Source organism: Bubalus kerabau, chromosome 2 (assembly GCF_029407905.1).
Source record: "Bubalus kerabau isolate K-KA32 ecotype Philippines breed swamp buffalo chromosome 2, PCC_UOA_SB_1v2, whole genome shotgun sequence".
Taxonomy (NCBI): domain Eukaryota; kingdom Metazoa; phylum Chordata; class Mammalia; order Artiodactyla; family Bovidae; genus Bubalus; species Bubalus kerabau.
Window position 1 is genome coordinate 171,528,066 of NC_073625.1, and position 24,740 is coordinate 171,552,805.

At 38.6% G+C, this 24,740-nt stretch overlaps 1 protein-coding gene and 1 pseudogene across 1 annotated transcript in view; both read left to right on the forward strand.

Moving 5' to 3' along the window:
- The window catches only part of SLC9A9 (solute carrier family 9 member A9), a 647,485-nt gene that overhangs the window by 233,035 nt on the left and 389,710 nt on the right, over positions 1 to 24,740 (forward strand). The window contains exon 6 of the mRNA XM_055569424.1: positions 1,095 to 1,200. Coding sequence (XP_055425399.1) covers positions 1,095 to 1,200 — 106 coding nt within the window. The remainder of the gene's footprint in view (positions 1 to 1,094; positions 1,201 to 24,740) is intronic.
- LOC129644077 (histone-lysine N-methyltransferase SETMAR-like) overlaps positions 1 to 24,740 on the forward strand; it is an 82,911-nt pseudogene that overhangs the window by 52,518 nt on the left and 5,653 nt on the right.

The following is a 24,740-nucleotide window of genomic DNA, read 5'->3' on the forward strand; positions in this document are numbered from 1 at the left end:
CACTCAGTCATTCACACATCAAACACTTCTTGAACATGTGCCAAGAAGTGGTATGTTCTGTGATCCCAAATTCTGGGATCAAAAAGGAGTGACCCAGATCTTTACTGAGGGATCAGAGGGCTGGGAGAAAACTTGCTGCTGCTGCTGCTGCTAAGTCGCTTCAGTCGTGTCCGACTCTGTGCAACCCCATAGACTGCAGCCCACCAGGCTCCCCTGTCCCTGGGATTCTCCAGGCAAGAACACTGGAGTGGGTTGCCATTTCCTTCTCAAGTTCTCTGGGGGAAAACTTGAGAGGCTTTTAAAGATTGAATAAAGGTTTGGGGGTTTTTTGTAGCAAAAAGTATGTGTGTGTGTGTATGTGTGGTTTTATGTACTTAAGGAAGGAGAATGGTAGCATCTGGATGAGAAACAGATAGCTGCCCTGCTAAAGTGAACCCAAATGCCAAGGTAATTAGAAAATGACACACTGTATTCAGGAAATTCTGACAAGTTCAGTGTGGCTGCTGCTGCTGCTAAGTTGCTTCAGTCGTGTCCGACTCTGTGTGACCCCATAGACGACAGCCCACCAGGCTCCTCTGTCCCTGGGATTCTCCAGGCAAGAACACTGGAGTGGGTTGCCATTTCCTTCTCCAATGCATGAAAGTAAAAAGTGAAAATGAAGTTGCTCAGTCGTGTCCAACTCTTAGTGACTCCATGGACTGCAGCCTACCAGGCTCCTACATCCATGGGATTTTCCAGGCAAGAGTACTGGAGTGGGGTGCCATTGCCTTCTCCATCAGTGTGGCTAGAGGGAGGCAACAGAGCGGGGGCAGGGAGTGCAGACAGAGATGCTGGAAGGCAAACAGTGCACAGATTATAGAAGACTTGTACCAAGGAGCTCAAGCTTTCTCTGTAAGCAGTGGGGAGCCCAGAGAAATTTTTTAAGCAGGAGAGTGACCGATGAGGTTGATTTTGGTTAAAGGTTCAGTATGTATGTATTGATGGATTTGAGAAGATGAACATTTAATGAGTGCTTTATACAGGTGACCACAGCCAAGGACAAGTCTATGGCCACATCCCAGCTAACTCTGTATATTTGTGTGTGTCTCCCCTAGTGACGGTGTTGGCCATTTTCCATGAACTGCATGTCGACCCTGACCTGTACACACTCTTGTTTGGGGAGAGTGTGTTGAACGATGCAGTCGCCATAGTCCTTACATAGTAAGTACCAGAACTTGGCTTGTGCTTCTTTGACCAAGTGAAAGATGCTTTAAATATGGTGATAATTCCTAGGGGCTTTAATAGTATCTTTTCTCTTATATCATAGAGATAAAGGCAATTTCTAGCTTTTAAGGAATAATTACCACTGAAGAGCTCCAGTAATGTGTACATTTCATTGTACACTTAATTTCTAACACTATTAAGTTTCATGTTTCCAGTCTATGATAAAAAGCTACTCAGAGGGTAACACTTTTGTTTCTTGGTGTATATATTTACCTGATTCACTTAGGGTTCCTAAAATGCACATAAATAAGCTTTCTTCATTTTATTTATTTATTTATTTTGCATTCTTCATTTTAAATCAGTATCATTTAATTTTTTCAAGTCATTTTCCAGATAATAGACTAATAGAAACCATTGTATTTATAAGAATTTTGGCAAATCAGAGATAGAAGTTGAGAGTCATAAATCTCTATTTATCAATGCAAATGTCACACATTATAGGAATACACACATTCTAAAATCATCCACGTGATAAGTAAAACTGATGAACCTTCTGCTAACAGGTAATATAATTTCCCTTTCATACTGGAGGAATTTTCATTTCAGGATGAGAATTAGTGCTCTCTTCTCACCTCCCCTTCAGGCACTCACCATTTATATTTAATAAATGCCATTTTGGTGGCTTTCACTATGTCAGAGGTCTCTTCTTGGTTTTAGATTAAGACTAACATTTTGGGCAACTGTCAAATACCCTAAAGGAAAGTAGCCATCTAATAATTAACTGTGACAACAAGATTCAATTCAGGGTGCTAATTACTTCGAATGCATTTGAAAATGTATTGCAAACTAACAAAGGATTTTTCAAAGTCAGACCTCACAGAGCAGTCTAGGAAACAGCAGAGCAGCACCTCTCTTTTTTTCTCCCAGCTGACATTTCTCAAGTCTGCCACCCCAAAGTTACCACTGTATCCAGCAACGTTCAGGAAAGAGTCAAAAAAAAAAAACAAAAAACCCTTATATTTCACCTGGCTCCCAAGAAGTGCCTTTCCTGCTTTTAAGTAAAATATCAGTGAGTCCAAATTAAGAGTAAAAGCCATGGCACATTCACAAATGCCAAAGGATGCTTTTAAAGAAACACCAAGAACAGTTCATTAAAACATCAGAAATCTCTGTCCGAGAAATACTAGTATTAAGGGAACATTTGGAGTAAAACTTGTTTAAAATCTGCTGAGTCTCTCATCTTCACTTCCTGAACTGCCAAGTTGTAAAAGGCCAAGCAAAGCAAAATCACTAAAGCACAAATGAGCTTGGGAAAGAATCGTGCAGCTACAACCAAGTAAAGGTTTGGCCTTTCTGCTTTCAGCACGACCATTCACAGTAGTTTTCCATTAAAAATGCAGACTCCAAGGATGAATGTTGATGCTGCTGAGCACAAGCCTGGAGGACATCTGGAACAATCCATTTAATATCGCCTCGGGTCCAGTGGTTATTAACTGGCAGTGCATTTTCTACTCCCCTACCCGTGTATTGCATGTTGTAACAAAATGTGTTTTGCACCATATCAGGATCCCTTCCTTTCTAGGCACCAGACACTTGCCATTCTAACCAAAATCTTGTGCTTCCCAGCTTTGACATTTCAGGTATTGTACAGAGTGACCCCAATGAGTTTTAACTTTAAAATAAAGGTAAATCCTAAATTAGGAGTTCTTGACATGGACACTGCCACACATTGAAATCCGCAGGCTCTTTCTTCCACCCAGTGCAAGCGGATTCCATTGGCCCCTCCCGGGAGCTCTACTGAGCATTAATGCACAGCTGTCCCTCTGCATCCACAAGGGACTGGTTCCAGGCCACCTGTGGATACCGAAATCCACAGGTGCTCAAGTAAGTCCCTTATACGAAATGGCACAGTACAGCCAACCCTTTCCACCCGCCAGCTCCCTGTCTGCAGAGTCAGCTAACTAACCTCAGATTGTTGGATGAGGAACCTGCGAATTCAGCAGGCCACTTGTACTTAGGTTATGCGGGGTCTGGACTCTGTCCACCTCTGCTGTCTATTAATTACTTCTTCTCTCACCTTGCACAATTCTCCATGTGTTTCACTCTTCACTTTTCTCACATGCGTCTTAAACTTAGTTTACAGCCCATATGACAGTCTCATTTTATACATCTACTTACCCACACATTCCCTCTCTTTTTAAGGCTGCAACCCACCCTCTCTCTTCCAACTATCTTCTATTTACCTTGCAAGAGCCCTACTACAAAGTTTTCCGTGACCTTCAGACCAGAAGTTCAACATTTGTCTCTCCATTTTCCTCTTCCTTCACTCTAAACTTCACATAGTGCCCAATCAAGCCTCTGACTTGTAACCTGTGCTTTTCTTTACCTGCATTAAGCCCTCTCTTCACAGCTCCTGTTTTTGGCTCATCAAGTCTTTTACCACATACCTCAGACTCCTCTGGGAACCACTAGCCCACATGCTAAGACCCTACCCTTCCTTTCTGCTAAGTCGCTTCAGTAGTGTCCGACTCTGTGCGACCCCATAGACAGCAGCCCACCAGGCTCCCCCGTCCCTGGGATTCTCCAGGCAAGAACACTGGAGTGGGTTGCCATTTCCTTCTCCAATGCATGAAAGTGAAAAGGGAAAGTGAAGTCGCTCAGTTGTGTCCGACTCTTAGCGACCCCATGGACTGCAGCCCACCAGGCTCCTCCGCCCATGGGATTCTCCAGGCAAGAACACTGGAGTGGGGTGCCATTGCCTTTTCCGCTGGTGGGCTGCATAGGGTCACAAAGAGTGGGACACAACTGAGCATGTGTGCACACCATAACACCATAGTTTAAATTAGCTTTTCTGTGCTAATCTAAGTAACAGTTATAATACTTTTTCTTAGGCTAAATGTGCTCTGAATTTCAAACAACTACTGTAATGTATAATTGAATTTGATGCTCACAACTCCTGAACATAGCAGTGCATGGTGGGTGGTGTCCCTAAGACTTAAAATGATCCAGAGTTACCTTAAGATAAAAGTAACTTTATTTAACAAAAAGTTTTGGAATTAGCTCTTCTCTGCTCCATACGATTATTCCAAGTATATTGGGAATGTCATGCCCAAACATGTATGCATAATGGCTCATGAATGAATTCCACGTGATGGATTTGCATTTCTAAGAATGCGTAATAGACTATGAAGGAAGGCAAAAGATATAATGAAGACATCTTAAAAGATGTGTGTTTTTGAATCCTGAACAAAGAAGCAACATGGTAGGGTAGAAAGAGCCTTAGATGTAAGTCAAAAAGCTGGTGTCAGGATTGTCACGAATTAACTGTGCAGTTATTACCGTTGACATGGAATCAACCCAAAGTGGGGTAAACACAAGGGGAATCTGTGTGAACTGAGGTAACTGAACAGCAGCAGTAGACATGGCTCAGGAAAGGGCCAGTGAAACAAACACAGCTGTCTCCTCACTCAGCTTCTTCAGGGTTATCTCTCACACCTGGTCACAGATGGCTGCCAGCATCTCCCAGGGCTGTATCTTTAATCAGGAGAGTAGGGCCAGAATCTTTGTCCCATTATTCCCAGAAATAATCTTGGTACATGTTGTAGGTTCTGATGCCATTCCAGACTCACTTGAGGCCAGGGAGATGTGCTGAATTTACTGTCTCGGGTCTAAGTCACATTGTTCATGAACTTAAGGCAGTAATTGGTTTTAATTGAAAGCACATGAACTGAGACTGGGACAAGGTGGGATTATTGCTCAGAGTAATACTGCCACAAAAAAGGAAGAGTGGGAACTTCCTGGTTTTCCAGTGGTTAAGAATTCACATTGCAGTGCAGAGGACATGGGTTCTATCCCTGATCGAAGAACTGAGATCCCTCATGCCAAAGGATAATGAAGCTCACGCTGCGACAGCTAGAGAGTCTGCACTACAACAAAGATACCATGCAGCCAACATTTTTTTAAAAAATTAATTTAAAAAATTAAATTAAAAAAGACAAGTGGATGTTTGTTGCTGTGTGTGGCAACTAAGACCCCATGCAGCCAAACTTTTTCAAAAAATAAAATTAAAAAAGAAGAGTGGAGGCCTATCAGAAACAAAATAAAACTGCAAAAACCATTACAGTGACTTTATATGACCATAAACTTTTCACAGTTGTTTCCTTACCTATATTATGTAAGAATACTTGTTCTGTATACATTACAGAATTATTCTGGGCAATAAATAAAGCAATATAATTGGAAAGGCTCTATAATCTATATAATCTACATAATCCGTGCTTATAAGTATATATATACTTATAATTTATATAGTCACGTAAATCAATATCTTTCATTCTACTTATACATATCTCTGGTTTCAGTGAAATGACTAAAGAAAGATCTGCTTCTAGTGAAGCATTCCTTCATAAATATAACATTTTATGAACCAGGGAATAGAGAGAATAACCATTTTTACATGTGATTTCCCCCATTAGGAAGGAATGACTTAGTTAAAGCACAGTCTAAAATCAAGAACTAGAAGTTGAAGTATATTATTTAACCTTATATAGGTTCTCACAACCAAAGTTGATATTACTTGTGAAAGCTAATTGGAGGAGGAGAGAGAAAAGCAGGGCTATGTTACCTGAAACACCATGTCTCTCACAGTAAGAAATCAATTTTTACATATGGAGTTGATAAGTCAAGAAATGAAAGTGTGTGTATATATACATTTATTTAAATCTGAGTTGCAATGCAAAGGCCACGGATTCGATCCCTGGTTGGGGAACAAAGATCGTACATGCTGTGGAGCAACTAAGATCTGACACAGCCAAATAAATAAATATTGGGCTTCCCAGGTGGCTCAGTGGTAAAGAATCCTGCCAATGCAGGAACTGCAGGAGACGCGGGTTCCCTGAGTCAGGAAGATCCCCTGGAGAAGGGAATGGCAACCTACTCCAGTATTCTTGCCTGGAGAATCCCATGAACAGAGGAGGTTGGTGGGCTACAGTCTATGGGATCACAAAGAGTCAGACATGCATGCAGAGTCACAGGGCAGCCATCCGAAGAAATAAAGACATAAATGGTTAAAAAGAGATACTTATGCTATGTACAACAATGATAAAAGTGAAAAGATAATTTAACTCTATTTTGTATCCTTTCATACTATCTGAATGTTTGTATGCATTTGAATTAATGTATTCAAACTATTCTTCAGGTGATCAAAATAAAAGAAAAGCCAATTTATTTGATGAGAATAGAGTCAATCAATCCTAGCAGGCAAAAGTCACTACAAACAAAATTAAATGATGAAAGATAGACCAGGGAAAGTGGTTTCAGCAGACATACTGATATTCTTTCAAATATGTATTATGGTTGTCAATCTTTTTAGTATACCAAGTGTACTAGTTCTGTTACCTGGGGTAAATTACTTAACCTCTCTTTGCACCAGATGTGTCCTTTATAAAACAGAAATGGTGATATTAATAGCACTTACCTCATTGGGTAGGATTAAACAAAAAGCACCTGGAATAGAGCCTGACGTAACACTCAGTAAACACTAGATATTAGCTTCTGATATTACTCCTGTTATAAAAGACCAATAAAGAAGAGGTAAACATGATAGAAAAATGGGCAAAAGATGTCAGTAGATAATGAACAAGAGAAGAAACATAAATGGCCAGTATTCTACTAAATAAGATCAGCTTCACTAGTAATGAAACAAATTAAATATCATTTTTTGCCTAGCAAATCTTCAAATTTTCAGAACTCAAGAGAGAACAGTCATACTTGGGGTAAATCAGAGTTTGGGGAAATGGGAACCCTCCCACATTACTGAGAAAAAAAGAGAAAAGGAATAGAACTTTGATAAAGGCAGTTTGGCAATATTTATAGTCATTAGAATTTGTGAACACTTTCACCCATTTACTTCATTTCTAGGAATTTGTCTTAAGCATTTAAGGGTATATGTAAAAATTTCTTCATGAGGATGAGTGCATTGCTTTGAACAAAAAGGTGTACTTAAATTACTAGTTGGTTGAGTAAATTATATTAAAATCATGAAATTTTATGAAGACATTTAAAAAATGATAGAAAAATTATTGATATTAAAAGATATTCACAATATGTTTTTAGGTAAAATAAGAATATTTATTTTTATTCATTTATTTGGCTGCACCGGGTTTTAGTTGCCACATATGGGCTCTTGCTTGAGGCACGTGGAATCTAGTTCCCTGACCAGGGATTGACCCCAGGCTCCCTGCTTTGGGAGCATGAAGTCTCAATAGCTGGACCACCAGGGAAGGCCTGAAAAAAATTTAAATGGTGTATACTATAAGATCTATTAATTTTTGGTTAAAAAAAGCCACAGCCAAATTTATGTGTGTATAATTATAATATAATTTATATACAAAATCAAAGTGTTAGGTGGGATCACAGGTAATTTTTATATTCTTTTTTGCTTGGATATAAATATATACAATGATCAGCTTTGGTCCAATGAATTGTCCATTAACATACTTGATAATTGGCAATCTTCATTTAAATGTAGATTCTAGAGAGCTTTAAATCTGACATTTTTCTACCCATGAAAGAGAAGAAAGAGGACGATGAGTGTTCTCAGTCATTTATCTGCAAAACTGAAGTACTGCCAGTATTGTACTGAAATATCTTCTTGTGAAATAATTGCACAGTGTACAAATGCTTCCAGATTTTCTTAAAGATAAAATGAGAACCTCATTAAACAGCTGGCTGTTGGATGATAATAAATACATGCTAGGTTCCTTCATTTTCTGGTAAGCAAATGCTTACAAGGAAATTCAATGTAGATTATTAAAAGAGGGTGGGAAATGGAGCACCGTTTTCTTTTTTTAAATAAGAGTGTTACGCTGCTTAGAGGTTCTTACTAGAAAATGTCATTTAAAGTGTGACACTGGGGAATGCTTGGCACTTAGCGTGAGTGACATTTTGAAAGAGCACATTTCTTATAGCGCATGCATCTTAAGAGAAATTTAAAATGGAAATTAATGGGATGGCTGTGAGACTCCAAGTGCCATGCAACTAACAGGAACCTTGAGATGTCATCCAGTCTTTCAGCAAAAATGTACTGAGGACCTATAAGCAGACATTGTGCTGAGACCTGGTGATGTAGAAGGATGGGCACAGCCACCTATCCTTGCTCTCAACTTAACTCCTCAGTGAAACAGGCAAATGATAGCTAACGCAGGATTTAATATGTGTAACAAAAACTTGCTCTAAAAATTATTCCAGAAAATAGCTCTGTAGAGATGGGTTCTGAACATACAGTGCTAAGGAAATATATTCTTCCTCTTGGTACCAGCATCTCTACATAGATTACAAGCTCCTCGAAGGCAAATAGGTGGTTCTCCATCACCCACGACACGAAGCTAATTATCTGGAAGTTTCTCAACCTTTCAAATACAGATGGGGACATTTTACTAATTATTAAAATTAAAATTCATTCCAGAGGATGGATGTTTAATATTCTTCATATTGCTTCTTCTAAATATATGAAAAGCCTTATTTGTTATCCTCATTAGCTCTACTTCCCCCATTTGACCTGTAGCTGTAAACAAAGAGGTGATAAGAAGATGTCTTCTTTGGATGAGCATGAACCAAAACTGTTATTTCAGCCAGAAAGTACAATATTTCTCATAAATCTGCTTAACTTAAAAACAAATTTCTTATATCTTGACATATCTTTCTGAGGATAAGTTACTTTTAAATTTGCCTTGGAAACTGATAATCAGCATGAAATGCATTTATTCTGATGCCTGTCTGGATACTGCTGGTATACATAATTGAAAAAAAGAAAAAAAAGTTATGGTCCTCTTGGCTTAAGGCTCCTTATCCTGGCAGTGAGTTCCATGCCAACTTCATCTTTTGGACACCAGGTGGCGGCACCTGGTAGGGATGGAAAGGGGTCCTGGTATCTTTAAGAAGCAACTGGGAGGCAGAACTCAGCTGACCTCAGCTTCAGTCAGAAAGCCCAGCGTGTGCTGCCACACCCATGCCTGCTGCAGCGGCCTTGTTTGTTTTTTCTCATTCCTGATCCCTGGTTCCTGTTTCCTGGATCCCTGGTTCCTGGCTATGACTCTGGAACCTCCCCTACCCTGCCTCTTAATGTCCCTGTTCAGATGACAGGAACTGACCTTGGCTTCATCCTGGGACTCCATCCCTTGTCTCTCAGATTAGATCTGACGTTTGCTCACTATTTCTCCGAAACTCAGAACTGGCTTTGATTCATGTCAAACCATGCACTACAAACTGACCTACCAAGAATAAATAAATAAAAGAAATCCATGTTGATGGTATCTTATTTCAATCCCACTATAAGTTAGTTTATTGGCACGTAAATCAGTTGTAAGTGACAGAAACCCAATTCAAATTACCTTAAGCAAAGGAATTCACTGGCCTATTTAACAGGAGTTGAGCTGACTCTGGACATACCAGGATTTAGGGGTTCAAATATCATTGTCTTCTTTCTTGGCTCTGATTCCCTCTGAGTGCTAACATCATTCTTTCCTACTGCAGATAGACTGCCCAGATATATGTGTATTTATCTATGCACAATAAAAATTTATATATATATATACAGACTGCAGGAAAGGGTAACTAATGCTATCTCCAGGCTTATATTGTTCTAGCTCAAAATAACACTTAATTCTCCCAGTATTTGCATATCAGCCACAGAGAAGGACTCCTGTTGGCTCTGCTTGTATCAGAAGATCACCTCTAGACCAATCACACAGCACTCCATGGAAATTAAACATGGTGACTGGCCAGATATGAATGATATCCTCATCCTTGTGGCCGGTGGCATGGAATCTACTATTAGAAGAAAGTGACTGAAAAACCAGTTTAATCCCAGAATAACAACTACCGATTTCACAATAATGGAATGTTCAGGACATAATGAACTGAAATGAAGCAGATAGGCCCCATGCCTTTACAAACTTAAAAAAAAATGCTTTATCTAAAAAGGCAAAAAAATATCTTCTAAATGTAGAATTGATTTGAAGAAGAGGAAAAGAAATTCCCTAAGTGTAAGAAACAAGAGAGAATCAAGGCTACAGTGGGAAGCTGCCACTGTCAGTAGCCACATGATTTTGTGTGGGATATAGACCCAGAGGTTTGGGAGCTGGAGTCCCATTTCCCTGAGGAAATCAGAGCTCTGTCTTATAAGCTCATTCATGATAATATACTTGTGCAAAGCTCTTTGAATAAAGCCTGCAGTCTCAAAGTGCTGTCTCCATCACAGACTCTGTCCATCAGCCTTAAGAAATGGTGAGGACACTTGCCTTTTGGATTTTGCATCAAAATCCCTGATCCGGGAAGTTGTGTACAGGAAATACAAGCCAATGAATTAAGATGAAAAGTTTTTAGGACTATTGAAACTCCTGCCCCTGCCTTATTTTCCTTCCCTTATTTCTAAATATGCAAACTTCTCTGAAGTGATACTGTCTCAACTCAGAAACATGGAAATCCCACAGTAAAAAAACGCTTCCTGAAAATAAATTCACAGTAAAAATTTACAAGCCAAGGAAGGAAATGACTCCACTATGAAGAAAACCCAGGAGGTAACCAAGAGTAAATCAGAACAAGCACTCTAAGGAACTAAACAAAAAATATAAAATATTGAGATATATTATAAAAAATGAGCGTATTAAAGTGACTAAAGAGATAAGTGGAGGAGCAGAAAACAAGTTAGGAAAGAATAATAAAAGAAGAAGCGAATGACTGTTCCAAAATGAAAAATGCATATATTAACATTAAAAACTAAACAGATGAGATAAATGTCCTATTAAATGCAGATGGTTAATCAAAAGATAAAATTTGCAAATGAACCAGGATGCAGAGCAGAGTTAATTTGTGGCACTACTTGAAGAAATAATGGATGGTAATTTTCCAGAATTGAAGAGAAAAATTAAGACATCACATTATGTCCAGAACGGGATAAATTAAAATTATCTCACATCCAAATATATTATAGTGAAGTATGAGATCATCAAAGACAAAGTGGAAATCTGAAAAGCAACCAGAGAGGAAAGATGAATTGCTGACAGTGGAAAACAATTTAGAAGGCAGCAGTTTTCTTATTAACATTAATAGTTGCCTGAGGACAGTAGAATAATACATACAAAGTACCAAGGGAAAATAATCTATAAACAGGGTTCTAAATAGCCTACAAACAAGGTTACCATTCTAGGGAAAGAATGAAATAAAGACATTTACAGATTAAAAAGAGTTGACCACTCATGGATAATCAGTGATAGAAATAAGAAACTGAACTAAATAGGAGTGGGAGACAGGAGTGGTGAGCAAAGAAATTGGTGAAATAATCATAAATCTAATAAGGAATGACCATGGCAATAATAATGATGATTAGTGGAGTAAATTATGTGAGAACTAGCACTCTATTATTCACTACAATATTCAGAGGTGGTGGACATTGAATGTGATTGGACTAAGAGATGATGCTGAGTTCAGGAAGTAGAAACACAGCAAAAGAGCTGTTTTAAAGCAATCCAATTTTCACTCAAGCACCCATGTTCATTAATATATTTATCAAAATGGCCGAAGAGTATGACAACAGATAATCCTTTTCAGCTTGGTTTAGAAATGCTAAAATCAGTTTAAATGTGCTATGAAACTTTAGATAGTCTTTAATAATTTCAAACTATACGAAGTATTTCTTCAAGTTAGAAAGCTGGTAAAGTATCTTTCTTGGGATCCTTTCTTTTTTCTGCTCAAGATTATAGGCTCTCTCCTTTGTACTTCTAGTGTCTCGAGAGTAGGACTTATCAGGTTTTCTCTGGATGCTGTTCTTCATCGTTCTCATTGTCTTCCTAGAATTCTTCATTTTTGGTTCTGATTGCCTCACGTTCCTTATTGTCAGATTTTATGATCCTCACTAGGAATTCATCTATTCAGTTCTTACCAAGTCCTGGAAAGAGGTTACCTCCCTGGGTGCAAAACAGGGATGTTTTCTGCCACATCAGTTCTTGATATGTTGGGTAATGGAGATTCTTTAAAATATTGTCATTTATATACTCAAGTAGCTCTGAGCTAACAAACCAGTTTTGAGAGAAAATTGGAAGGGATAGTTTTGTCTTCTGATGTACACTGGTCACTAAATCACAATGAACAATATATGTAGCTCCTTATTCAGTTTTGTCTCTGTTTGAAATTTTGGTTCTCTCTACATAAAAGAACCTGGGGATCTCTAGTCCAGGCCGGGGATGACCAGCCATGTACTAAGATAATGATTTGTGCTAAGCAAAGTATGTATGAGGCAGAGGCAGACAGCAGGGCACTGATATAGAATAAGCACCAAGAAATTACTGATCCATGGCCCAGACTATCCACATTAGCTTGATCAGTTCATTTTCTTTCTATAGTCAAGTTATGTAGGAAGCTGAATCATAACCAGCATCCACTTTATTATTTACCATAGGAAATTGCTGTCACTAGGATTTCAAGCACCCCAAAGATCATATGACAAAAGCAGTCTCCCTATAGGCTGACCTGCATAAAAAGATAAATATCTAGAGGGTTGTATGATCAGCATGGGAACAGATGAAGAAGAGTAGATTGATGAATCATTTGTTTATCTGCATCTTTCACACAATAGGTACTTTTTTCCCCCAACCGGAGGTAGTAGACAACCACTCGTCAAATCCATTACCAACATTTAGGATAATTTAAAACTATTCAAAGTATGTTAGCATAACTAAACCTTACTCTCTCCCCACTACATAAAGCTGGGACTGTCACTCACAGAGTTTGTGTGATTCTTCTTGATTCTTCTGTGACTAATCAGTCCTTCTTCAAGTTGATAGGTTGCATATTTGTCACTACATATGAAAGCCTTATCTCTATTTAATGTCCTTAAATACCTGATAGGGGAATTGATAGAGATTCTGTCTATCAACTTTTGGGGAAGAGGTTACAAAGTCTTTTAGAATCTGAAGAAAGTTATGGTTGTCATCTCAGAGAAGGGGGCATGCATCTGAACTTCAGTAATTCGTGGTTAAGATGTTTTTGTCCTAAGGCATATTTATTTCCGGTGTGTTTTAAGCTTGAATTCTCATTTTGAACAACCAAAAAAATGCCTTTTATTTTAAGTGATCAACTCTGAATATTTTTTTCCAAGAGAAACATTTCCAGAGAACAAGGGGTCAAATCAGTATACAGTCATAATTTTGATCTAAATTAAAAGCTCTCTTTCAGCCCAGAGAATAAAATCTGTTCATATTACTTGGGCTCCATAATGAATTTACATGGCAGGCTTATTGCAGCTTTTATGTGGGCTCTCCCTTGCTGGGGCATGTGATGCTCAGGGAGTCTGATTAAAATTTGGGGAAGGAGCAGCTGTTCAACCATAGAGGGTGAACTCAGGGCCTGTTTTTCAGAGCATGACTTTAACGCCTGACACCCTTGCCAGCTATTGGATGATAAATTAACTGTCTTTAATGCCCAGTTCCTGTGTTAATAGCTTTAAAAGATCAGTTGTTTATGGGAAAGAAGTTGAGAGCTCTTATCAATTTTCCTGTCCCAAGGGTCCTCAAATACATCATTTTTTTCATTGCTAGAATGGCAGGCAGTATTTAAGGGGAAAGGAAGAAATTCTTCCAGCATTTAGTCTACTCTTCATTGGCTAATGGCAAGAAGTTTCTCATTTCAAAAGATAGTGAAGTGAGTACCCAGTGAATTCTTACATAAAACAAAACACATAAAAGTCAGACCATGTGATTGCCGGTATTATTCTATAGTATCAGAATCATGATGTAATTTCATCTGATGTTTCTGAAGCTACTTCATTCAACTGAACATGTGAAAGTCAAATTCTGAAGCCTGTGTTGTTATTGTTCAGTTGCTCAGTTGTGTCTGACTCTTTGCGGCCCTGTGGACTGCAGCACACCAGGCTTCCCTGTCCTTCACTATCTCCCTGAGTTTGCTTAAACTCATGTCCATCGAGTCAATGATGCCATGCAGCCAACTAATCCTCTGTCATCCTCTTTTCCTCCTCATTCTTCCCCAGCATTAGGATCGTTTCCATTGAGTCGGCTCTTCAGGTGGCCAAGATATTGGTGCTTCAGCTTCAGTATCAGTCCCTCCAGTGAATATGCAGGGTTTCCTTTAGGATTGACTGGTTGGATCTCCTCACTGTCCAAGGGACTCTCAAGAGTCTTCTCCAACACCACAGCTTGAAAGCATCAATTCTTTGGTGCTCAGCCTTCTTTATGGTCCAACTCTCACATCAGTACATGACTACTGGAAAAGCTGTAGCATTGACTATACGCACATTTGTCAGCAAAGTGATGTCTCTGATTTTTAATATGGTATCTAGGTTTGTCACAGCTTTTCTTCTAAGGAGCAAGTGCCTTTTAATTTTATGGCTGCAGTTATTGTCCACAGTGCTTTTGGAGCTGAGACTATAAAGTCTGTCCCTGTTTCCATTGTTTCCTCATCTATTTGCCATGAAGTGATAGGACCGGATGCCGTATTCTTCATTTTTTGAATGTTGAGTTTTAATCCAACTTTTTCACTCTCCTCTTTCACTTTCATCAAGAGGCTCTTTAGTTCCTCTTAGCTTTCTGCCATTAAGGTAGTATCATCTGCATATCTGAGGTTATTGATATTTTCCCCAGCAATCTTGATTCCAGCTTGAGCTTCATCCAACCCGGCAGTTTGCATGACATACTTTACATATAAGTTAAATAAGCAGGGTGACAGTATACAGCCTTGATGTACTGCTTTCCCAATTTTGAACCAGTTCGTTGTTCCATGTCTGCTTCTAACTCTTGCTTGCTGACCTGCATACAGGTTTCTCAGAGGCAGGTAAGGTGGTCTGGTATTCCCATCTCTTTAGGAATTTTCCACAGTTTGTTGTGATCCACCTTGAAGCCTGTGCCATGTTGCTTATTTTCAGAATGGCCGTTAAATGGTTAAATCTTATCTAGTGCCATTGATGGGAGCATACTATCCCTGATGTCACTAAATTAAAGTGAAAGTAAAAGTGTTAGTCTCTCAGTCATGTTGGACTCTTGGCGACTCCATGGTCTGCAGCCCACCAGGGTCCTCTGTCCATGAAATTCTCCAGGCAAGAATGCCGAAGTGGGTAGCCATTCCCTTCTCCAGGGGATCTTCCCCACCAAGGGATAGAAGCCAGGTTTCCTACACTGCAGGCAGACTCTTTACCACCTGAGCCACCAGGAAAGCCCCATTAAATTAAGTCCTAACCCTAATACACTGGGGGTTTACCCTTTTTTTATCTTTTACCACATGCCCACCCTCATCTGCCTACTTTGTTTTTATGGACATCAGAATATCTTCTAAGTGGAATCAGTTTTTAATTATGTGACTGTTGAACATGCAGATTTTCAGACATTGCTTATTATTCTAATAGCAGAGTCTGCTTTTAGCCTTTTCATTAGCAGGTTTATAAGGACAAGTTATAAAAAGTAAAAAATATATACAGGTAGGCACTCAATTTTATTTGGAGTTCTGATAAAAGTTTTGGTGGAAGAATTTTAACCTTAGAACATACTTCACGTGTGGATCATGTGTTTTTCTTTCTCCATGAAGAAGTGAAGGCTGATCTGAGGGTCTGGATGATGACTCTATCATTTACTAGCTTTATTCCACTAAGCAAGACAGTCAGCCTCTTCAAGTCTGCTTATTAATGTCATCAAGTTGTACACATCAGTTTACACATCTATTCCAGTTTAAAATATAAAAATCTATTGGGATTTTAGAAGTAAAATTGATTATAGATTATAAAAGCAGATAGGATCAACACCATGGGAAAACAAAATTAGAGAAAACAAAAGCCCAAAACATAACTATTTACTAAGATAGGAGAAAAGACTATATATATCCCGAAGATAAAGGTAATTTGAGATTTTAAAGAAAACTTAAAGAAATTTGAAATATAAATGTCAAAATAAGTTACTTAATAGATAAGCTGATATGACTGTCTACGTAAGAATACAAGAGACTCAAATGGAAAATTTTGGAGAGCTCAGAAATCTGGCTGGACAAAAGACTGACACACAGAAATCAATAGTTTTTTCAGACTTCAGTAACAACTGATGATAAAATGCCATGGGGAAATTACTTTGTTCACAATAGCATTTTAAAATCTAAAATAATTAGAATAGCTCTAAATAATAAACCTACAAGATATATAAGAATAAAACTCTTAACTTTAGTGAAGGACAAAAGAAGACAACCTTAATAAATCAGGAACCTTTCTATGAAATAGGTTGGGAAGATTCAATATAGTAAAATAGTCAACTCTCCCTCCAAGTAAACTGTACCTTCAGAATAATCTCCCTCCTCAAATACCAACAGCTTTTTTTAAGGTAATTTTAAAGTTCATGTGGAGCTTCTGCTTAAGACAGCAAAATAAAATATTTTATTCTACTAAGCTCTCTCAAAACAAACTAACACTATGAAAAACATTGAAAAATAGAGAGGGAATTTTCATAACACATGAAACAGAGAAATAGTCACAACTCTAAACCACAAGCTATGAAATATTTACATATGAAGTACTGCTGCCAAATATGAAAACCTGAACGAAAGGTGGAAAGTTGCTGAGCCAAGTCACTTCCTCTCAGACCTGACCGCACATCACATCACTGAAAAAACCAGCTAATATTCCATTGCTGAGAACACAGATAAGATCAGGTTGGATGGGCCAAGGGAGAAATGGGGGGAAAATAATCTGACCCTTCAAAATGCAAGATGAGTAGAAATCATGCTGACCTACATTCTAGTTTCACAGCTAAGGCATTGCAGGAGGCTATTTGCATGGAGGGAGGGAGGCAACAATTTTCAAACCAAAACATAGCTTTTCTGCTACCCTTGTATTGGATCCTCCAGCTTCTTTAGAGCTTCCCCAACTGATACCGCTGAACCTGCTATGTATACATGCGCAGTCGCTGAGTAGTGTCCAGCTCTTTGTGACCCCATGGACTGCAGTCCACAAGGCTCCTCTGTCCATGGGATTTTACAGGCAGGAATACTGGAATAGGTTGTCGTTCATTTCTCCAGGGGATTCTCCTGACCCAGGTATCCAACCCACGTCTGTTACGTCTCCTGGATTGGCAGTCAGATTCTTTACCACTAGTGCCACCTGGAAAGTCCCCGAATCTGTTGAGCTCTGCCCAATCTGCAGATCTGTAAACCAAGCCACTGACTGTTGTTTTAAAACACTAAGTTCTGGGGTGGTTTTTTGCACAACAATAGATAAGCAGAACAAACCCAAATTAACATCGTAATTGGCTTCTTCTTACTCAACTCTATTCTACGCATCCCCCCATAACCCTGAACCACAATTTTCTTTAATAAATGGCCAGTCTCTTAAAATTAGTAATAATCAAAAAGGAGGAAGTAGGACATGTTCATCAAAACTGCAAAATTTTTAAAACTTTAAGCCAAAGGAAAACCCTTGCATGCATGATAAGTCATTTCAGACTCTTTGCAACTCTATGGACTATAGCCTGCCAGGCTCCTCTGTCTGTGGGATTCTCCAGGCAAGAATACTGGAGTAGGTTGCCATGCCGTCCTCCAGGGGATCTTCCCGACCCAGGGATTGAACCTGCGTTTCTCATGTCTCCTGCATTGGCAGGGAGGTTCTTCCTACTAGTGCCACTTGGGAAGCCCAAAAGAAGAACCCACAACTGCCTCCCCCCGCAGTCAAATTTACCAAAATATCCTAGAAAATTTTAGGCAAAACTTTCTCCATTATTATGAAAGACAACATCAACTTTTCGTCTCTAGATGTAGATATACATATACGATTCAAGGTTTCCTAGAAGAGACGTAAAATAACCAAAAGAGATTAAAAGTGGACTGGCAGGATTCAGGAGGAAGCTACAGTGATAAATACAATTACTTAAAAGATTAAACTTTGGAAGCAACAAAAAGACAATGTTTTCTCTGAATTTCTCTGAAAACACTGTCAGGGACATAGAAGACGGGTCTGAGCAAATAATAAAAAGCAAGGTAGAAAAGAACCTAGGTATGACAATGACTATAGGAAATATAGTAGAAATGGATGGTAGGTGGTTAAGTGATTTTGAAGAAGAAAACACATGGACATTAGTTTAAAACACAATAAAACGATATTCTCCAATATTCTCCAATACAGTGATGTAGTAAGTGGATTGAAAGACTTGAAGGACCCACTGAATGCCAGGAAAATTTCATTTGGAATCATCATGATGATGAGATAATCTGGCAAAGTTATTGAATTTCAAGTTTAAAGAAAGAAGTATGGGGACATCTAGGCAGACAATTCATGTCACCTACAAAAACAGAAATAATGAGGTTGGCCTTGGACTTGACTACAGTGACATTCGATTTCAGAAGATGGAAAGGCCACACACTTTCACTTCTGAGGGACAGAATGTGAAACTCAAGCCAAATCGTTCTTCCAATATAAGTGCAACAGATTAGGTGGGCCAATGAGCTGTTCCTTTGGGAGAAAAAATTAAATACTTAATTCACATCATTCCAAAAAAGTAATTCTAGAGGGATACAGAGCAAAATGTTAAGAAAAAAGTATGAAAATACTAGGAGAAAATTCAAAAATTAATTCTATAATTTTGAAATGTTGATAAACATTTGAGTCTTTATAAATAAGACTCAAAACTTTAAAACAGTAAAATAAAAAATCCACTGACTTGATACACAAATTTTAAAAAGTAAATAACAGCATAGATAGGGGACAATTGACAGACTAGAAGAAAATATTTGCAACATCTTGACAGTCTTAATATTTTAAATGCCCAAAGAACACTGCATATTAATGTGGAAAAGGTAATACAATAGAAAGTTGAATCAAAAATATAAACAAATAATTTGCAAATCTCTCTCTATATGTGTGTATATACATGTATTAATACATATACATACTTATAGTCAAGTAAAATGATTTGTATTTAAAAATGGAGAAAATACAAATTCAAATGAAACGTTTTACATCCATCGATCTGGCAGGAATTAAAACGTTTTTTTCATGTTTACTTCAGTGTTCTCAAGAATGAAGAGAATCAGGTGTTGTTATATACGTTTGCCAGTATCACCCAACATTTTAAATGCACCCAGTAAAACTACCTCCAGTAACATAACTCAAGAAATATTTTCTTATGCAGACAAAGATACCTTTATAGTCATCGGTGTAATGACAACAAAGATGTAAACAGTCAATAATGTCTTTTCATAAGGAAGAAATTAAGTATTTTGTGCTACATACAAACTAGGGAACAAGTCGGAACCTCTAAAAAGTAGATGACAGAAAAACCTCTAAGGCATTTTTACTTACAAAATAACATTTCTGAAAAATACATATTTATGATAGCATTTATGCAAAAGTAACATTTGTATGTGTGTGTATGCTAAGTCGCTTCAGTCGTGTCCAACTCTTGGTGACCCTATGGACTCTAGCCTGCAGGTTCCTCTGTCCATAGGATTCTCCAGGCAAGAATAGTGGAGTGTAGGATAGAACAGTGTGTCCATAGGATAGAATAGTGGAGTGGGTGGCCATACCCTTCTCCAGGGGATCTTCCTGACCCAAGGATCACATCCATATCTCTTATGTCTCCTGCATTGGCAGGCGGGCTCTTTACCACGAGCACTGCCTGGGAAGCCTGACATTTGTGTGCAAGTGTATATGAGAGAAATGTAAGAGAAAGGCTTTCACATTTTACTCTATATACTTTTGCATTGCCTTAATCTTTAATACAGAGAGTATATTTCTGTTTCATTCTCACCTGTTGCCTAGTAGAGGTTTTAAGTTGTGTTTACTGCTACATTTCGAGCACCTACAAATGGCATAATAGTTGGCCATCTGTTGTAAGTAGGCCTCTGTTTAATGAATGAGTGAACAGGGATTTGATGTCGATCCAATGGGAGGGTGGTTGTAAAAGGCTTGTATAAGCACAGGTATTTGTGTGATAGAAAAATTGGTTGTACGTTAAAAGAGTGAAACCCTAGAAATGTGTGACTATGATTCCAGAACAGTTGACTGAAAATTTAAATCTTTGGCCAATCCATTTAGATCATTTTTGAAGTTCCAAATCCCTAAACACATAAAAATATTTAAGGTGTATCAGATGTATCCATCATGAACTTGACCCATGAGTATATTTTTACATAAAATCAATTTTTTTCCCTTCATATTAGTGACAATGCATTTCTAAGTAGTTTGTAAACAAAGCAGATAATATGAATTTGTGATGGTCTAGGGTACAAGACATGGAGAAGGTGATGGCACCTGACTCCAGTGCTCTTGCCTGGAAAATCCCATGGATGGAGGAGCCTGGTGGGCTGCAGTCCATGGGGTCGCCTGGTGGGCTGCCGCCCATGGGGGTCGGACACGACTGAGCGACTTCCCTTTCACTTTTCACTTTCATGCATTGGAGAAGGAAATGGCAACCCACTCCAGTGTTCTTGCCTGGAGAATCCCAGGGACGGGGGAGCCTGGTGGGCTGCCGTCTATGGGGTTGCACAGAGTCGGACACGACGGAAGTGACTTAGCAGCAGCAGGGCATAAGACAACAAAAAGTGGTGGTGGGGCCAGTGATTCAGTGGAAGGTACATGCTTCCAAAATGACTTGAGATTCAATTTTAATCCTAAACTTGGTGATAACCAAGCATAACTGGAGGTGACCAGTTTGAGATCCTAGGTTTAACTGACAAAAAACATCCTCTTCCATTAGAATCTTCTCATTGTCACCTCCATTCAGGCCATCCTCATTTCTACCTTAACTCTTTTGCACCTGTCCTTTTATCAATTAGGAATTTCCTCCCAATGTTCTGTCTCCAAATTGTTATTGTTTTGCAAAGCTTAGATCACACCCTCCATCTCCAACAAACATTATCAAGAACCATCAGCCCTAGATGCCTTTCTCTGAACCCCCAGGGAAAGCTTTATTTGGAACCGTAGCCTCTCAGTGTGAAACAGGGCGTTAAAGGTCAATCAATCCAGTCTCAGGTAAGACTGCCTTCCCACGTGACCAGCAGGAGGTCAGGCCACCCAGAGCTGGTGATGGAGGGAAAGCAGGGCAACTCTGAGGAACAACTCATCTCCTGCCTGATTCCCTGTACCTTCAAATTCTTTCCTGGGGTCCTGGTCTTACCCCCGGAAATCCTGTAGTAACCAGCAGCCTGGTTTTGTCGGATTTTCCATGTTGATTGTGTGTGTGTGTGTATGTTTTGATGTGAATTTATTGCCCAGGTTTAAATATCAAAAGAATTAGCATAAAACCCCAGATTTCTGACTACTTTTGAAAAAGCTGTTAGCTGTACTAAGACTAAGACAGCATAGCTAACATTTCCCCTGACCAGAATTAGCTGACATGAGGAAACTGCCACCCCTTCCCTTTAACCCTGCACAACACTTCAGTTAGTCACAGTTCCCACCACCCCATGTGGCCCCTAAATTGAGCCCAGGAAGCATCTGCCATTGGCTAGTGAGTAGGCACAGTAGCTTTGTACAGGAGAGATAAGAGGAAAGGCATTATTTCTTGTGTTTCTGTCTCTATCAAAGGAGGAAAAGGAAGATAAGTCTCTCCTCCCTCATTCATATTACCTGCCCAAACTCTGTGGAACTTTGAATTTGCCACCTTAGTACTGAACACCTTCTCTTTTGTATGAAAGCTACTTATATAGTGTGTGTGTTAGTCAGTTAGTCGAGTCTGACTATTTGTGTCCCCAAGGACTATAGCCCCCAGGCTCCTCTTTCCATAGGATTCTCCAGGAAAGAATACTGGAGTGGATTGCCATTTCCTTCTCCAGGGGATCTTCCTGACCCAGGGATCCAACCCAGATCTCCTGCATTGCAGATAGATTCCTGACCATCTGAGTTATAGGGAAGTCCACATTTATATATTAGAAAAAGTAAAATTATCGAGAAGAATTCATTGTTTTCTCCTCTGCAGATCGCTATTTCTGTTCAACATAAAACATAATTCTGATTTCATTCATCCTCCTAGTTGCTGTACTGTGAACGAGTTTGCTGCTATGTTTTCAACAGTGTATTAGAATTGTTGACCCAAATTTAAGGATTTATTTTTAATTCCTACCGAATTTTGTTTGGATTTATGCAAGGGGCTTGTCCTCTCATCAGAATCTTGTGGAATAATATGGAGAAGTTAGAGTTAGTAAGAAGGAAAATTAAGTAATTGGGTATTGATTTAAGTAGCAATAAAAGTCAATATTTCTAGTAGCTGGGCAGAGAGCTCTATTTAGGGACTTTTTCTGTTCAATATTTTTCTCAGTGACTGAGATGGAGGAACAGATTGCAGGCTCGTCAAATTTGCAATTGATATTAATCTAAGAGGTATAGCAAATATACAGAGTACTATGTTGAGATTACAGGAGATAATAACAGGCTGGAGAAATAGACTACCACATGTACTTAAGATTATTAATAGCGTGACATAATTAGTCTCTGGATTATTAATTATCATATCATAATCATCCTATCTCATCCATCTCATCCTCTGTCATCTCCTTCTCCTCCCGCCTTCAATCTTTCCCAGCATCAGGGTCTTTTCCAATGAGTCAGTTCTTTGCATCAGGTGGCCAAAGTATTGGAGTTTCAGCTTCAGCATCAGTCCTTCCAGTAAATATTCAGGACTGATTTCTTTTAGGATTTACTGGTTGGATCTCCTTGGAGGATAAGATGGTTAGATGGTATCACCGACTCGATGGACATGAGTTTGAATAAACTCCAGGATTTGGAGGAATGGGATGTGATGGACAGGGAAGCCATGCTGCAGTCCATGGGGTCGCAAAGAGTTGGACATGGCTGAGCAACTGAACTGAACTGAATCATCCTATCAGATTGCTTTGTTTTTGGCTATTAATTGATGAAAAACCTAGGTAAGAGCATTTCTAATGAAACATACTTTAGGCAAAGTCCATAATATTCAGAAAATGCATTTGGGTATGAATTTATTTTTTATTTGTTCAAATAAGCAAATTAAAAATTAAGCTTTAAATCAGAATTCCATTTCTTCCCCTTAGATTTTCACATAATGAACTCAGCTCTTGGCCTGAAAACTAATCTCTGATCATTTTTCCCATGAACTGCATTACCATTAATACAGTAGATATTATTTTAAAAATCTCAGATAATTATCAAAGTAGAAAGAATTTGCCTTGGCTTCTATGACGAGAAGAATGATTCTGTGCTCTTATCACAAGAGTCACTTCTTTCCCCCAAATGAACTGATCTTCAGAGCAAAAGGACAGTTCACTTGGGTATAAGGTATTTGTGGTTATCCTGGAAGTTCCCAGATGACTACATTTCTAGAATTTACCCTTTTTAGGGGGGTCCTTCCTCTCATCTAGAGTATCTCTGCTATTCTTGAGACACACTGGATTAAACAATTGGTTGTTTTGTGTTTGTGTCTTTGGACCTTTTTCCTCCACTTGTGTTAATTGTTTTAGGGAGTTATTTAAATGCATCTGAATTTTCTCTAGAGAATTCATTTTACTTCCAATTGATTTTGAGGCATTTTATTGATGAGTAACACAAAGACAGTTATTGTAAAGGATAACAAAAGGTTGTCAATTTTTTTTTTCTTTTCTTCCCCTGGACAAGATGAGGATAAATGGTTGTTGAATTCAACAAAAATACATATTTTTGTTTTTTTGTTGAGCCTTATATTAGCACTAAGGGAATAAAAATGGTATACTTGAATTATCTTCCATCCCTTTGCTAAGTATGATTTCATTTCTGCTATGCCCTGTCATCCTCAATTGGTTCTTTAGACTGGTTGGTCCATGAGAGTGGAGAATGCTTTGGTCCTACTCACCATTGTATCCCCAATGCCTGACTCGTAATAGACACTCAGTGAATACTTGCTGACTGGATGAACATCTTAGGGTCTTTGAACATGCTATTCTTTTTTTTTTTTTTTTTTTTGAATAAATACTTTACCCCTCCCACACCTACAACAACATCCCATCATGCCACCCTCTTCTTTTCCTGGATTCCTTCTTTTTTCTGTCCATCTCAAATTAAATACAGTGTCTAGAGTGAGCTTTTCTTGACTATCCAATCTAGTATATCTCTCCTCTGACTCACACACACACACACACACACACACACACATTTTTTACACTGGTAGAATTGCCAGATTTAACAAGTTAAAGTGTAGGACCCCAGTGAAATTTGAACTTCAGATAAATAATGACTGCTTTTAATATATGTAAGTTTAATACTGACAATCCTAAACATGGTGCCCTGATCATAACACTTTCCATGATTTGCAATTATATAGTCATTTACTCATTTATTGGCTATTATCTATTATTTCCTACTATGTTGTAAATTCCATGAGAGCAGAGACCATGTCTATTTTCCTTACCAACATGTCATTATCACTCAACATGGTTCTTTGCACTGGTAGATGTTCAAAACATATTTGTTGAGTGAGTAGATTGGAGATCAGGTGAGCTATCAAGCTTAATAAATGATTTTTCTGATTGATGTGTTGAGCAGAAAGAGAATT